Below are 13,146 nucleotides of genomic sequence, written 5' to 3'. Positions count from 1 at the left end.
TTGACAGCTACACAGGGTATCATGTATTTACAATGCAGATGGGTGAAGGTAAGAGGCTGAAAAATAAGCTCTGTCAACTTCAGGTCATTATGACAGTTCACATAAAGAAAATATCGCAATACTTGATGATGTTTCTGTATGGTTTGATATGTTTTCTGTAAATTAATGGGAGGAAGTAGAAAAGAGATGCATTTTCAGTTATTGAAAAGCAGTCATAGTGATCTATACTTACTCCATGCTTTTTAAAACCAAAATTTGAAAAATACTCTTCGAAAAAAGTAAATATCAGAATTCTTTTTTTTTTTTTTCTACTGAGGACACACAAAGGGGGAAGAGAAGAGCATTGATTGTTTAAAGATTTCTGACTTCTGATAAATTAAGAAACTCATTAAATTAAACTGGCTATGAGTTTGACAAGTACCAACAAAGTGACACTATTAGCGGAGCAAGACACCTCAAGTCGTTAAATTATGCCTCTTCATCATTGCTCAAGCAAAACCAATTCTACTGGTGCTCTCACCAAAGTCTTTGAGGTCATTTTATTTTGTAAGATTTCATTTCAAACTATTTGAATACTAGTTTTTCTTTTAATTAAATTGGACCAATAATGAGCCACTTATAAGCAGCTGCATTGGCATTGGGGAGTATCAGAAAGGTTAAAAAAAAACAAAACAATTTTATAACCTTTCATTCCCTGAACGAAATGTACACAGTCAGTTCTTTTAACCATGCCTAATTATGAGAGATCTGTTCTGAAGGTTCTGAGATAAAGTGCAAAGTTCCCATTGGTCATGAAGGTTAAAAATCAGGCCCTAAATACACATAATTATTTTTCTATATTTGATTTAAAATTAGCAAGTTGTCCTCCCTCTATTCCTGCAAAACAGATTTCCCAGCAATTGTCCAAACAATCAGACAGTAGCCTTTGAGAGGCCACAATAAGAGGTCTTCAGTCGAGTGGTGTCATATGGTCTTCATTTAGAAGTATCACAAGAACATTACTTCTCACAGTATTTACAAATGAAAAACATATGTCCTTAACCTGTAATACTGCAAGAAATACTGCTCTTTGGGTTTGTTTTTGGCCTCAGATTATTTGAAATATGAACCAAGTGAAGGAATTTCAGCTTAATGTTTGATTCAGTCCATTCTTCAGAGCTAAAAGGCTGGTGAATGGATAAAGCTCATATTTGAAAGAAGCAATTTGCCCACAAGCATAGTAATGCTCTGTAGTTGGCAACCAGAGAAGCATGTATATCAGAAGGGTGTGGGGATAGTTAATTAAAGACATCTACTTTCCATTTAATTAACGAAAAAAAAAAAAGGATATTAAACTGGCTCTGATTCCTATAAAGAGTTTTATAAGGAATATATGGGTCCCTTGCATTTAGTATTTAGGCTCAATCAATATGGTTATCTACCTGTCAATTTTTCCTCCTCTTTAATGCAGAGAGAAGTCTTTTTTACAGCCAGCTCAGAAAGTACTAAGCTAATCAATACATGCAGCGATAACAGAATGATTTGAAACATGTAACTGAAGCTTATCACTTCGCAGTATACTGAGCCCATCAAAACACTTTTCTAGAAGTAAAGAGAAAACAAAGATTCTTCACTTTTTATTATGTAAGTAATTGGTGACGCAGATGTAGGCCTTTTGCATTTGTTCCTAACTGTATTTTTGGGGACATTTGGTATACCTGCATTTGTTACTCTGTAGGAATGTGAATCCAATTGCTCAGCGAGATTTAAAAACTCTGCCTAGATAATCAAACATTCTCTCAGTTGCCCTTGATTTCCTGTCCCTTAACATTTATTGGAAATCTATGCACTGTTCAGGAGAACCATGCACAAGATTTTTCAGGAACACATCTGCTGTTCCCACAGTCCGTATAACTCCTTACTCCAAACTCTCAGTAATTTGTGTTTCAAGCCCAAGCTGAAAAGTGGAGGCTTTCCTTTCAGCTGTTTCCTACTGAGTTGATTTGAAATAGTTTGTAAGCACTGGATTCCTAGATTAAAATGGTTAAAATATACATACATGTATCAAAATTCTGGATTGTAGCATAGCAGAGATTATCAAAAGTTAGCAGGTCCCTAGCCTCTGCCTTTTTGAAGAAAGGCATGTAGGATTTAGCTGTGCAATTTTCCTCGACTGGCAAGTTACAATTGTCCAACATACAGTGGGTAGAATTCTACATAACACAAAAACTATTTGTGGATAACCCAGGTTTGCTACAATTTACTTTTTTCAATGCAAGCTCAGAAGTGACACTTGTATTCGTACAATGTATAGAATAATAAGAAAAGAACATGAAATAATGTTCATGGCTGGGTGCGTAAGTGCTGCTGCCACTACATCCTGACCCAGACTGGTAAGTCTGTGGGAACTTACCAGGAATCTTTACAAGCTCAGAATTCACTAAACCACAATCCACTGCATCGTGGAGACATGCCAGCAGTGAGGCATTAACAACTGTGTCCATTCCAAAGGAGCTGAAAGATGGATGGGTATGTCTGAGGGCAGAATTGGGCCCAGCGAATGAGAAAAGATTCTTAGAGCAACACCTTGAGTGACACAAATTATGTTACAAAATTGATCACTTCCTTACATATGGCAGAAGGCTTCCAGGGCACTCAACATCCTATTCCATTAAGCTGTGATAAATGAGACATCACTTCCACATCACTCTGAATTCATTTTTTAAATGTACTTCAAATATTCGGTTACTTAACCCCCTCCTTAAGATATCAAAAACAGTCTTTTTCTTTCCTATCTGTTACAGATATTAATAGGTGTCCTTACTGTAGGACCATCACCTAGGAGTTTCATTTCTCCACTTTTTTGAGCAGGCAAAATTTTGAGAAAATCACTGAATAATGTTTGGTTTGCAGTCTCAATGTGCACACTTGGCATCTCAAAGAATGGATGCAGAGAGGTGGACAGGAGAGCTACAAAATGATGGAGAAATATCCCCCCAAAAGCAACTCTCCTATGAAGATCACTACTACTATCTGGAATACTGTTAGGATGGAAACCCATGGAGCAGGGGCAGAATTGTTTCAAGCAGATCAGTACAGCTGGAGGTGGCTGGGGAAGGTTCATAAATTGATAAGCACCACCGAAGGATCATAAGCCTCCATATCAATTGTATAAATATTACAACAGAGCCACTCGCTGGAGTCATTCTGAAAAGGTTATGGGTTTCACAGGTGTGTGCTGTCAGTTCTGATTAAGCTTTAACTAAACCAGTTATCTATAACGTTGGATTGGAAGGAGTTTTATTGCTGAATGCAGGGTAAATCAAATTCAGGATACACATCTGTGGAAAAACACAGAGGGCTGAAGTTCCCAGTCCTGACACAGGCAAAAAAAAAAAAAAAAAAAAAAAGCCAACACTCCAGACTCTAAGGAGATTTGCCTATTCATCAGTCTGCCTATCATCATATGTTCTGCATCCGAAAGGAGGGTTATACTTCCCCTGAAAACAGCTTCAGGTTTTCTTTTGCTTTGCAAATCATGGTTCCTATTTTAAGACTATTATCTGCACTCATTTCTAAAGTGCCTGTATTTTACCGATTATTTGATAATAAATGAAATTAATTATACACCTGTACTTTTTGCTACACAGGACATGCACACTAAAGCATCTGTAGCAATAAACTCACAACTTCATTTTTCATCTCAGTGAGAAAAAGCTTTACGAAAACAACAATTTACACCAGAAATTCCTAGAGCTTCACAGTAAGACAGTTGGTGAAATCCGAAGCCCAAAAAGCACTGATAGCAAATCAGCTGATTTCAACAGTGCCAGGATTTCAGTAGAATATTAAAGAAAAAGAAATGTATTTTTAATAGCTGATACAAGTTGCAAAAGTCACATTCTATTCCCAAAAATACTCCATATTAATGCTGCACTTGAAAGTACGTCTATTGACTCACAGTGCTAATAGATGGCAAAAGTGAATAAATGTATTTGCTTTTACAACATCATTATTTCCTTTGTATGCAATTATTTACTTGCCAAACAATGCTAGTGACAAATCGCAACAGACTATGAAGCCATCTACATCAGCAGATTTTTAACCTAAGGTAAAAATAAACAGAAACATCTGTAATCTTGTACAAAGCTATGTTTATTAACAAATATATTTTCTAATAAAACACCATCTGCAAGCAACCCTCGCCTTCCATTTGATATAAATAGGCCTTTTACTGTTTTCAGATGCAGTTCCCAGAAAATTATTCCAAGCACTACTGCAAAACACATCAGTCTTTGTTGCTGCCTGGAATGTTAATAAATAACATCGAGTTTTTAAACAGTCAAACAAATTATTGGCTTGAAACGATTATTTCAATAGAAAAAGCTGACCTTTTGCAATAAAGTGTCTTAAAGCATCACTCCTCATTCCTACTATAAAAATATTACCGAGCAGTGAAGTATATGCAGAAGACAAAAAAGTATGAAAGAGCAGCATTGCAATTCTGTTCCTACGTGCACCATAAACCTACCTTGCAGTAGTTACTGCTTTAGAGAAACTTGGAATAAGAGAAAAAATATACAGACTGTAAATAGTTCAATTGGTATCCTTATTCTACATCTGTGCTTGGAGTGGGCATGAATATGAACCAAATAAAATGTTCTTCACAGGAATATTGTACTGACCAGCAATACAAAATTCAGCAACTTAAACTGTTGGTAGCAAAGATGAGGATTGAATCTCAATATTAAGAGCTCTTCAACATGCATAAAAGCTTTAGTGTGACACATTTTCATACACTACTGAGAACTTCAGCCACATTAATTCCATTAAAAGTAATAGGAATTCAGCAAACTCTGCAAATAAACTCCTTACTGGTGGAACTATTCAGTAATACTGAAATTTTGATGCTGCCATTTTTCATTAAAGATCTTAAAAAGATGATATTTATACCAAACTAGCTCCTACCTGAATAAGGAAACTAGTGAAAAGTGTGCGTGAACTAAGATATCAGAGTTCTCTATTCAGAATCCCAGTTGCTATAAAAGTATTAGATTCAAATCTGTGATTTTAAAACTTCAACTAATTGGGGCTACCACAACAAACTCTGCCAGAAGTTAGTCACACATTTTCCAAATAAATAAATAAATAAATAAACGAAAGAAGGAATGTTTTAGAACATAATTCCAGGAGATGGAAATGCATATTTCCAAAGACAAATATTCAGTGCATAAATCACTCAAACAGTATTAGAGAAAAAATATTTTAAATGACTTACTTCACCAACAGGAGGAATATTAAGCTTTGGTACTTTATTCTTTGAACTAGGTGTGTTTACTTTTCCTTCCAACAGTGTTCCAAAGGACTGATTTCCATATCCACTCTCGATTTCTACAGGAGGTTTCAGTTCAGGTGAATCATTGGGTACCTGGTCCTGACCATCCATTGGCCTAACATATGCCGTAGGCTTTTGCTGGACCATGGTGCTTTTACAGTGAAGTCCTGGTGGGAAATTCTGGCTTGAAAGACCATTGTTTGCAGACAACAAAGATGTGGAAGGAAGTGGAGATCCAGGCCCATGACCTACAAACTCAAGCTCCGTGGGTGACTTTGAATGACTGTTTTCTTTGTAAGTATGTTCTCCAGCTGCTGACTTTGAATGAGTATGCCGCCTTGAATGTGAAGATGCTGCCATAGAATTTGCTTCCTCAGTTCCTCCACTTTTATGCTGCTCACTCTGACAATTATAGAGGTCTTCATACCTGCCCTGTGTCTGGTCATGGGAAGAGCTATGCTTTGTCCGACTCTGCTGACTACTGGATTGGCTTGGCTGGGCACCACTAGAGTTGTGACCACTGCGTGACCAGTCTGTCCTCGACTTCCTGTTGCTCTGGTGACCGTGTAACAAAACAGAATTAGATGACAGAGACGAAGGCGGAGGCATTGATGTTGATGAGTGGCCACTGATCTGATGAGAAGGGATCATCCTGTTTCTTTGTTCTGAGAAAAAGTTCTGTTCATTTTTGTCAATGGGCGTCTGTGGGACAGAATTCTTTGGGATTCCTACAAGATGGCTCTGATTGGAATGGTTAGTTAGCAGATCCTTCATCTCATCATAGTTTCCCAATGTGTTCTGGACACGGTTTGCAAGAGCGTCACCTTTATTTGTCTAGAATATAAACATAAATAAATAAATAAAGGAAAAGAGTGAGTAAATTTTTAACTAGGAAGTTACTGCTTGGAATAGTTGACTTAGAAGATGGCAAATGTTAGCTGTTTAATGGTGTCATGCTGACATTTAATCTAATTTCAATTACATTTTACATATGTTATGTAAGAAGAATCTATCAGTAACTGTGTTCAAAGAATCTCTTCAAACAGGCTTGCATGAGTAACACTCATATGCTGCTTCCCATTTTCTTAAATTTGTTCTCAGAGAAATGTTTAAATTACATCAGTTTATAGATGTTCTGAGGAAAACAGGCTGGTTTTATGTCATAGAAGTTGGTCTTGTACATTTCATATCTTACAAAATATGCAAATGCGCAATTACTGACTACTCAGCATTTGAATTGCAATCACACTTTATTTAAACATGATATTGCAGTACCACCCCTTGACCCATAGTTCTGCCATAGATAGAAGCCAGGTTGTCTTTAGCAGGCACACGGGCAAACTCTTCTTGTATAATGCCAATTACTTTTCCACGGAGTGTTCAGTTTGACCCAAGATATCTGATATCTGAGTCCAGAAAAGAAAAAGCTTGTAATAACTGAAATGCTATAACAGCTTCAAATAAAACATCAAAATGATTTTTTTTTTTACAGAAGAATATAAACAGGGATGACTGTCATGTTCTTAAGTATAAAGATTCTTCCCACTGATTATGAGCTGGTTGTATCTGTGAATTGTGCTTGGTTTTCTTCTTTAATTCCAGTAATTGTTAAATAAATACTGACTCATCTGTGTCACACCACCGTTGTACTTCCCTTTCTAAAGCATAAAATGCCTTTTGTTGTTTTTATTCTATTTTTCATTTATCCTTGTAAAAGGCAGGACAAATATTCTGGGTGCTATAATTAATATGCAGCTAATTTTCTCTGTCCACAGAGATCCAATATACCAATCTTCTCCCTGACCTTTATGTTCTCTTGAAATGACCAGCAGAGAACTAAAACATCCTATTCCCCATGCTTATTACTTAACAAGACTCAAAGGATAAAAGCAGAGCAAAGGTACATCTCAAGCAGATGGTTAACTTCTACAGTTTGGAATTAAATTATGTCAGTGCAGTACATGTAAATAGTGTAAAGCAAAACTTCAGGGTATAGCTAACTATGCTTTTATTTACATTTGGTTTTCTATTCAATACATCAAATAATGTCTCAGTCCAAAGAGGCCTTAATGTTAGGTCATAAAGAATTTGTGGTTGGTTAGAGAGTTCCACTTAATTCCTCAAGCAGGGATCCTACCATGCTGCTGATCCAATCTTTCTCAAGTATTAAGATGAAGTCTGAGTGATGAAAAATTTCCACGCACGGATTCCTCCTGAAATGTCTGCTTATATTACCCACTGTTGAACTAGTCGGGAGACGAGGAGAGTACTGCAGAAAGATTTTTCTTTTAGTACATACTGCACATGCCATAAAAAATGTTGAAAAAGAAGATAATAAATGCAAATTTCCTTTTGCTCGTTCTCAGGGATTGTAATGTATATTACCACCGCACTGAGGCAGTGATTTAAAAATTAACTGTTCAATGTATACATCTATATACATTTTGCCAGTGCTTCTCACAGTTAATAACCCCAGTTGTGAAGAACCACGAATCACTTTTATTCACTAAGTCCCTAGGTTGGTCATTTTAGTGGCAAAAATTATATTCTTGCTATGCCAAGAATAAGCTCTTTGTACACGAGCAGTCTCCTTCAGCCGAGTTGCACAATGAGCCATTTGGGCAGCAGCCAAAACCAGGGTCTCTCTGTTCAAGCCCCAAATTTAAAACAAGGAGATTCCATTGTGCTTAAGGGCCCAGCAGGAATTATGATGCGAAGTCTAAACACTTATATACTTGCTCTATTTCCTCCTTCCCCACCAAACTATTTAACTCCTTATGGGTTGGCACGTGGAAAACAGCCAAGTAAGGAGAAAATCTTGCCCCCTAGATTTCACCTCTGGTTAAGCTAGACTTCCAGAGTGCACTTAGCTTATTATACAGAAAGTAAAAGAGAAAAGGGAAGGAGTGGAAGAGGGGGGAGAGAAGAAAGAGTACTGGAAACATATAATCACTGTAACTTCAATATTACAGCACATTAAATGGCTCTTGTCTCAGTCCTCACAGAGGGAATCAATATTTTAATTTGAAAATAGAGCTTTGCAATCATTTATGATTTGGAGGTTACTGATTATTTCAAGTTATTTTCCTTTAAAATTTCTATTATAATTTTGCTTAATATTAACAGTAGTCTATGTAAAATGTCCAAATACTGGGAATAAAAGACCCAATGCAAAATGTACTATTATCTGTACTCATTTTCTGACAGCATTAATAAAAATACTTATTTCTTGAAAAGCGTGAAGGTAATGAATTTAAACATCCTTAGCATATTTTATGTGCACTAAAGCTCATATCCAATAACTAATGCAGTCAGCAGAAAGACTGTTATTTCTTTCAGTGTTTCTTGGACCAGACTGCAAAGTAAGAGGACATAGTGAATGTAAGCAGCCACCCGGCTTACAGTGAAATAAAACTAGAACACGCATAACTAACACTATTCACATGCATTACATAACCTGACTGAGCTCACTGTTGTGTAGTGCAACGTACTACCTGCATTTAAGGAATACAGAGTACCATTAATGTTTGGGCTTTTTTTCATCAACAAATTCAGGGCCCTCATGAGAAATAGAGAATTCTTGACAAGCCTGGATACCAGCAAGATAAACATAAAATCTGGTCATAATTTCTGGTTGTTTTTTGTTACTTCCAGACTGGGGCCAATTTCTACCTTCATATTCTGTGTAATTGGCTGATTTCTCAAAGGAGACCTCTGAACAGCTTATTTTCTGAACAGCGTGCTGAATCACAATTTTGCTGCTATCAAGGAAATGCATTTTCTGAGTATTCCAAGGCATAAATTACACGGCTTGTGACTTGTGGCTAGCAGCCTTCCTCCTCATTCTATGCTCTTACTAATTTAGGAAATGTACACCTTCGTACATTCGCTTCTCCTGCTTTCAAAAACTGTTTGTAATAGAATCCCATTGGCACACTAATTTGCTAGCTAGCTATTGCATTATAGTTTTACAAAGAAAAGAACTGAAGTGCTCAAGCTTGTAGGCCCAATTAGCAAGGGTTTTATGACAATGAAACTTGAGGTTTCATAATTCTTTAGCTTTTTCATGTCAGGGTTAATCTAACCTCTGTAGATCAGAAGTTGAGATGTTTTGAGATCTGCTAACCCTGAGTGGTGTGAAGAGCTTTACCCCCAAAAAAGAGAATAAATGATTTAACATTCACCTAGCACTGTCCAATGGAAATGCTGCCCATTAGTTTCTGTTTCTCAAATTGGACTCTATTAAGGCTATTCCTTTGAAAAAATAAAAAGAAAAAAGCAACAAAACCAAAACAGTATCCACTCATATTGTTTTCTCTAGAATATTCATCTCTGAGATGCTTTACTGATTCTAAACATTAGTAGATATTAGTGGCTCACTAGTGAAAATCCAGCTTCTCTCAAATTAAGCATTAGTGAGTTGGATCAGCTTTTAAAGGCAAGATCCACAACCCACATGCTCTAAAACACATTAGTGGGCACACAGTTCTCGCTGCCCAACCTTCCCAAAATAATGCTGGACAACAACTTGTTAAAGTTGTTGCTTCCACATGAGACAATGGAAGCAGCTTCAAAATATTTTTTTAACTTCAAATAAGCTTGTGCAAACCATTTCTGGATTTGTAAAGAAAAAATATTTTTTTTTCATGTATGTTTACACATATGCATACTATACAGAATCAATGCAGACACATGAGTTGCTCAAAACCATAAAGATCACCTGTGCTTTCTTTCACAGATAGAGGGACTGAAAGACAGATGCACCAACAGCTAGAGTGAAAAGGTGATAAATGGACACAGATAAACTGGAAAGATACATTTTCAGATCACATGTCTTGTTAGACACAAGGAGTAGTAAGATGAGATTGTCATTTCCAAGCAAATAGAAAAAAAAGAGGGATTATCAGGAGTAATCAGCATGGATTCACCGAGGGGAGATTATGCTTGACCAACATGGTGGACTTCTATAACATCATTATCAGCTGGGTAGGTGAGGGGAGAGCAGTGGATGCTGTGTACCTTGACTTCCACAAGGCTTTTGACCCAAAAAATCTTCCACAACATGCTTGTAATGAAGCTTAGAAAGTGTGGGATAGATGAGCAGTGAAGTGGACTGAGAACTGGCAGATTGGAGGAGCTCATAAGATCGTGATCAGCAATGCAGAGTTTGGTTGGTGCCTGCAATAAGCAGTGCTCCCCAGGAGTTGGTTAGAGTCTGTTTTGATCAATATCTTCATCAACACTCTGCATGAAGGGACAGAGTTCACCCTGAACAAGTTTGGTGAAGATACTACAAAGCTGTGAGGGGTGGCTGACACACCAGAAGGCTGTGCTACCGTTCAACAAGATCTGCACAGGCTGAAAATCGAATGGAGAGGAACCCAATGAGACTTAAAACAAGTAAGTGTAGGGTCCTGCAGAGCACTACAACAGGCTTCCCAGAGAACTGGGGGACTCTCCTTCTCTGGCAATATTCAAACCTGCCTGGACATTTTTCTGTGCAATCTGTTCCAGAAAACCCATTTTCTCAGGGCGTTGGACTTGATGATGCTTGGAAGTCCCTTACAAACCCCTTCAGTTCTGTGGGCGAAACTTGTTGCATGTGCAAGGCCTTGAAACTGATCCACACAGAAACATCTGTTCATTTCAAAATGGAAAAGGACTTTAAACTGAACATGAAGTACATTCATCTTCATCTCACGATCGCTTGATTTTATTCAAGAATAAACATAAATAAAACCCTGAATTCAGCTTTGCAGTTGCTTAAGAATACAAATTACTATTTCATTTATAAGTCACATCCAGCTCTTGATTTGTTCCTAGGAAACTGTAGTGTGGCAGGTTGTTAGAAATGTAGGACTTAGAAAAGAAACACCAGTCTTATTACTTTGTTCTTTTTCCAGACTGTAAAATGGAGGCAAGACATAGTGCTCTCTTAGTTCTCTATATTTTGCCAATTTTATATAACTATTTATGAATGCAATTTCCTCTTTATGCATTTCTCAACTTATCATTATGATACTTTTTTTACCATACAGTGTGCTTTGTTCAATTCCGTAGATCCTAAAATCTCCACTGTAAACATTTGAAAAGCAGTGAAGTCTCAGTGTGCTGTGGGTTTGTCTTTTTTTTCTTTTTTAAGATATACATAAAGAAAATTCTGTCCAGAAAATTACCAGGTCATTTTTTTCCTTTGTGGTTTCTCAGTTTTTTTTATTGTATGCTCTGCATATGCTCAGTGCAAACACATGCATATTAAAAATATGTAAAATTAGATATTATAACTGCTATCCTAAAACAGATAAATGTTGAGGTGAGTGTTTCCAGTTCTTTACCCAAAATTGAGCACTGATTTGCATATTTCTCTATCCACTGAAATTCCAATGAACACTCAATCACTGGGAATGATGAGGAAAAAAATCCAACGTGGGATTTGATTGCACTGGATTTGCAGGAAGTATCATCAAAATTGTTTGAGAATAAGACCCTATTTCTTCTAAATAAAAGTGCTAAAATGTGGTCCATTGAAGAAATAATGTACTGATTAAATTTTTATAAAAACAACAAAACACAAAAAAACTCTCCCATTGCTTAATCCTTATCTGGCTGAATAAGTCTACCAGGCTATAATTATTAGACACCATTTGATATTAATGCCAGTCTTTCCTCCTCCTTTTCTGGTGATTTTCAAAGAGCCCTCATCCTCCCTACAGCTGTTAACAATGTGAAATGGAAAGATGAAGTGGTGGCCTTTCAATGGATACCACTGATTGGGAGGAGAAAGGGATATGGAAATTTACATTCTGATGAAATCTTCAGGGAACGTCTTACTGAAAATCAAAGCAGCAGAAATCATAAAGGGGGACATCCCTTGGTGATGAAAATCTCAGGCAGCATAGCTCCTTAGAGAGAATAAGACACGTCAAAAGTCCCCTTCACACCCTTGTTATGGTCCCCAAGGATTCAGGCACTCTCCCAAAAGACTTTTTCAGATAGCTGCGATTGCAAAAGAATGGTTATGGACTCACTATTTACAGAGAAGTCCATCAGTTTTAACAATTTGGGTATATTCTTGAAACTAAAAGGACTGTTATATCTGCAGTATGACCCCACTGGTAGAAATACAGCTACATGTATTGCTGGGCTTTGGTGCATTTTTAAAGGAAAACATGTTTAATTGGAATGCAAGCAAAATTCCCGATTCTGCTAATGTTAGCATACAAAGCTGGGTGGAGCAGTCAGTTTGCTCCTCTGCCAAATGCTGATTTGGAACATCAGTGTACTCAGTAGTGTAAGTACCAACACAGACATCTCACTTATTTCTCTTAGTTTTGTGTGAAGTTTTATTTATATTTGCAAAATGCACTCAGGTAAAAGGCATTCAAAAAATGTAAAACATAACGATGCAATTTACCTTGTAGGGTTCCCCAAAGAGATTAAAACCTGAAGCAAAGAGGTCTTCATCTTGCTGGACTTCTTGGTTTCTTCTCTCCCATTCTTTTCTCTTAAGTGCATTCCGGTCTTGCTCATAGTGACTGAAGAAGAGAAAGACAAAATAGACAGTACATTATTTTCCCAATAATGCAGTTACATGTTCATTACCATCAGTAAGAACAGCAAAACATCAGAAACTATGTAACTCCTGGGGATAGTTGATAAAGAAAGAAAAGCCACTGAATCATTTTGCTAAATGTAAATTTGGAGTCATAACACTATGTGAAACTGGATAACAGGAACTGATCAGTACAAGTTCAAAATGAAAAAGACAGAACGTCCTTTCCAAATTAATAGAACATAATGCACAAGAGCATTACTGAGAGCAGCCTTACTGA

General features: G+C 36.9%; 1 protein-coding gene across 1 annotated transcript in view; it reads right to left on the bottom strand.

Annotated features, from left to right (window-relative positions):
• AFF2 (ALF transcription elongation factor 2) overlaps window positions 1-13,146 on the bottom strand; it is a gene marked incomplete at both ends in the record, with an annotated part of 331,742 nt that overhangs the window by 231,023 nt on the left and 87,573 nt on the right. Inside the window, 2 exons of the mRNA XM_079541773.1 lie at window positions 5,258-6,148; window positions 12,729-12,849. Coding sequence (XP_079397899.1) covers window positions 5,258-6,148; window positions 12,729-12,849 — 1,012 coding nt within the window. The remainder of the gene's footprint in view (window positions 1-5,257; window positions 6,149-12,728; window positions 12,850-13,146) is intronic.

This window comes from Tetrao urogallus (genome assembly GCF_951394365.1).
Source record: "Tetrao urogallus genome assembly, chromosome: 13".
Classification (NCBI taxonomy): Eukaryota; Metazoa; Chordata; class Aves; order Galliformes; family Phasianidae; genus Tetrao; species Tetrao urogallus.
The sequence above is the reverse complement of the archived record's forward strand: the minus strand, read 5'-3'. Positions and strand labels throughout refer to the sequence as shown.